Below are 2973 nucleotides of genomic sequence, written 5' to 3'. Positions count from 1 at the left end.
TACTCGAAGCAAGCAGATAAACAGTCAATTAACAGTCAAATAGCAAAATCAGACTAAAAGGTTCCCGTTGAGTACAACGGACGTGAGGGGTGCTAATACCTTCCCCTTGCGTAATCGACTCCCGAACCCGAATATGGTTGCGACGACCATTATTCTTATTTCTAAAGGTTTTCTCGATATTTTCCTATTCCTTCATTGGAATAAATAAAGTTCGGTGGCGACTCTGTTTCGAACAACATTTTTTTTCCGCGTCCTATCGCGAGGGATCGCATTATCATCTTTTTTTGAGGTGCGACAATTACATGCGACTCTATATGACTAATGCACAAATACAAGCTATTCAAAATCCTTTGATTCTTAGTAAAATTGGTGTCCCCACAACGACAATAAAGTGGATGAATTTTTCTGAAATGAGTCATCTTATATCAAATGTATATGACTGAGTTTTAGTTTAGTTTACAAGACATAGTTTTTCGTAAATCGTTTTCCCTCTGCTAAGTTGCCCTCCAAATAATTTAAATGGCCGGGTTGTCTTGATTAGACAGATTGCTACTAAGATGCATTTTATACAAGCTTATTTGAAACGAGGGTGTCCTCTACCACCAACATTCGTAGAATGGAGAGAACGTCTTAAGGAAGAAACATCTGAGTGAGAACTTTGCTTTTTTGGATAGGATGCATGAGTTCTAGAAATTAAATGATGTTGAAAAATAATACAATAGAAAAAAGTCTAATGCGAAAAGTTCAATAAATTTAAAAAGATGTCATCGATTTTGATGCATTTTAATCGTATGTACTTCTAATTTTGTTGATTCACTATGTTCATTTTTATTCTTATATCTTCATTTTAAGATGTCCAAACATAATCTAAGCGTATAAATAAAGCATTACTTTTGAAAACAAATTAATTGTTGAGTTTCTAGTAAGAGATGAGTCCTCTTCAATTCTGGACAAATTCTACATAAGAGTTTTTAAATGTTGTGAAACTGAAGTTATTAGACTAAGGTTTTGCTTAAATTGATGCAATGAGATGATATGAAGTGATATGAGATGAAATAGAATAAGATTACATTGTTTGAGTTAATTAAAATCAGATCCAGTATAATAAAATTTTATTATTCTATTTTATTTCATTTCATCACTTTTCATTAGCATTGTTTCCCTTAGATATGAGGAATAAAAAATTACATCACTTTCTACTAGTATTGATCACTTTCTACGAGTATTGTTCCCTTTAATATGAGCAGAATGAAAATTTTCATCACTTTCCATCAGTATTGTTTCTCTTTTATATGAGCAGAATCAAAAACTTACTTTGTTTTTATCGCTAATTATTCAAATAATAAAGTAATAAAATTTCTATTTCACTCTATTCTATTTTTGCTAAATTTCAATAACTCTATTTATCTTAAGATATTAAAATATAATCTAAAATAATATAATAAAATTGTATATCTAACGAACTAGAAATTTTTGTCTTAAAAAATCTAGCATCATACTAACAAAAAATTATTAAAATTTATATATGCAGATGGGTGGCTGACCAATTAAATAAAAAAATATTAAAACATAATAATTTTTAGTTTTATGCTATCTTTACAAGTACTCTGGCGGTGAGCAAGTTGTCCATTTACATATGGATAGTACTGCTTATAAAAAAATAAGAATGGATAAAACCATATATAAAACCAATCCAAAATATCCGGATCCATGTCCAGATCCGCTTGGAGTTTCGCTTCACTTCTCTAGGGTTTCTCAAACGCATTATAGAATCTCTCCACTCTCAGATTTCCTCTATAGATTAAAGAAGCATCGGAGAACTAATTCCGTCGCCGGAAACCGAACGCCGTTGCCGGAAACAAAAAACCTGAACCGAAAAAAATGTCAAGCAAGAAGAAACACAAACGAAAACACAGCGACAACGATGAAGACGACGACGTTTTCTACTACCGCTACTGCGCTTCGTCCTCAACCCCCAACACCACCACCGGCACCACATCCAGTAATCAACCCCAATCAAAACCGAACAACAAAGGATCATCAATAGGAGGAACAGGTGAACCCTTAGCACCATCAAAATCGACGCTATACGTTTCTAATCTAGATTACTCCCTAACAAACTCCGATCTCCATACGCTCTTCTCTACTTTCGGCCGCATCGCGCGTGTAACCGTTCTCAAAGACCGTCACACGCGCCTAAGCCGCGGTGTCGCGTTTGTCCAATTCGTTTCTCGTAATGACGCCCAACGCGCCGTGGCGGAGATGAATAAGAAGATTCTCAATGGAAGGACTCTAACTGCTTCTATTGCTGCTGATAATGGACGTGCTCCGGAGTTTATTCGGAAGCGCGTGTACAATACTGAGACTGCTTTGTGTTATGAGTGTGGGGGGCATGGTCATTTGTCGTATGAGTGTCCTAAGAATCAGTTGGGGCCGAGGCCGCGGCCTCAGCCTAAGAAGCCGCGACGGGGATTTAGTGGGCTGAGGGATAGGGATGGGGAGGAGGAAGGTGATGATGATGAGGAGGAGGAGGGTCAGATTGCTGCGGAGCAGTTTGACGATAATTGGGCTTCTGTTGTGGATGATGAAGCGGGTGAAAGGTTGCTGGGGAGAAACAGAAATGATGATGAGGGTTTGGACAACAACAAGACGAAGAAGAAAGGGAAGAAAGCTGGGTATTTCAGTGATGAGAGTGATCATGATGATGATGATTGATCATGACTATGTAGCATTGACACTTCAGATTGAAGGTGTGTGTTTGGTATTCCGCATTACCGCATTATTCAACTAGTCCTGTGTGTCGTGTCTATATATGTGCCAGTGTTTCATAGATCTAAATGGCAATTTTTTGTTTTTATCAAGATATGGTGTAATTGATGAAATTGTTTATATGTTGTTGGCTTGGTTGGATGTGTTTATGGTTTTGATCACAAGCACATGTTAGTTATTAGTTATTGTGGTAGTAATTAGTGA

At 36.6% G+C, this 2973-nt stretch overlaps 1 protein-coding gene across 1 annotated transcript; it reads left to right on the top strand.

Moving 5' to 3' along the window:
- The first annotated feature begins 1881 nt into the window (after positions 1-1881).
- Positions 1882-2715, top strand: LOC127137532 (U11/U12 small nuclear ribonucleoprotein 31 kDa protein). The gene has a single exon (XM_051063991.1). It carries the CDS (start codon positions 1882-1884, stop codon positions 2713-2715), a length of 834 nt encoding a protein of 277 aa, XP_050919948.1.
- The last annotated feature ends 258 nt before the right edge of the window (positions 2716-2973 follow it).

Source organism: Lathyrus oleraceus, chromosome 4, assembly GCF_024323335.1.
Source record: "Lathyrus oleraceus cultivar Zhongwan6 chromosome 4, CAAS_Psat_ZW6_1.0, whole genome shotgun sequence".
NCBI classification, from domain to species: Eukaryota; Viridiplantae; Streptophyta; class Magnoliopsida; order Fabales; family Fabaceae; genus Lathyrus; species Lathyrus oleraceus.
This window is presented reverse-complemented; position numbering and strand designations above follow the sequence as displayed.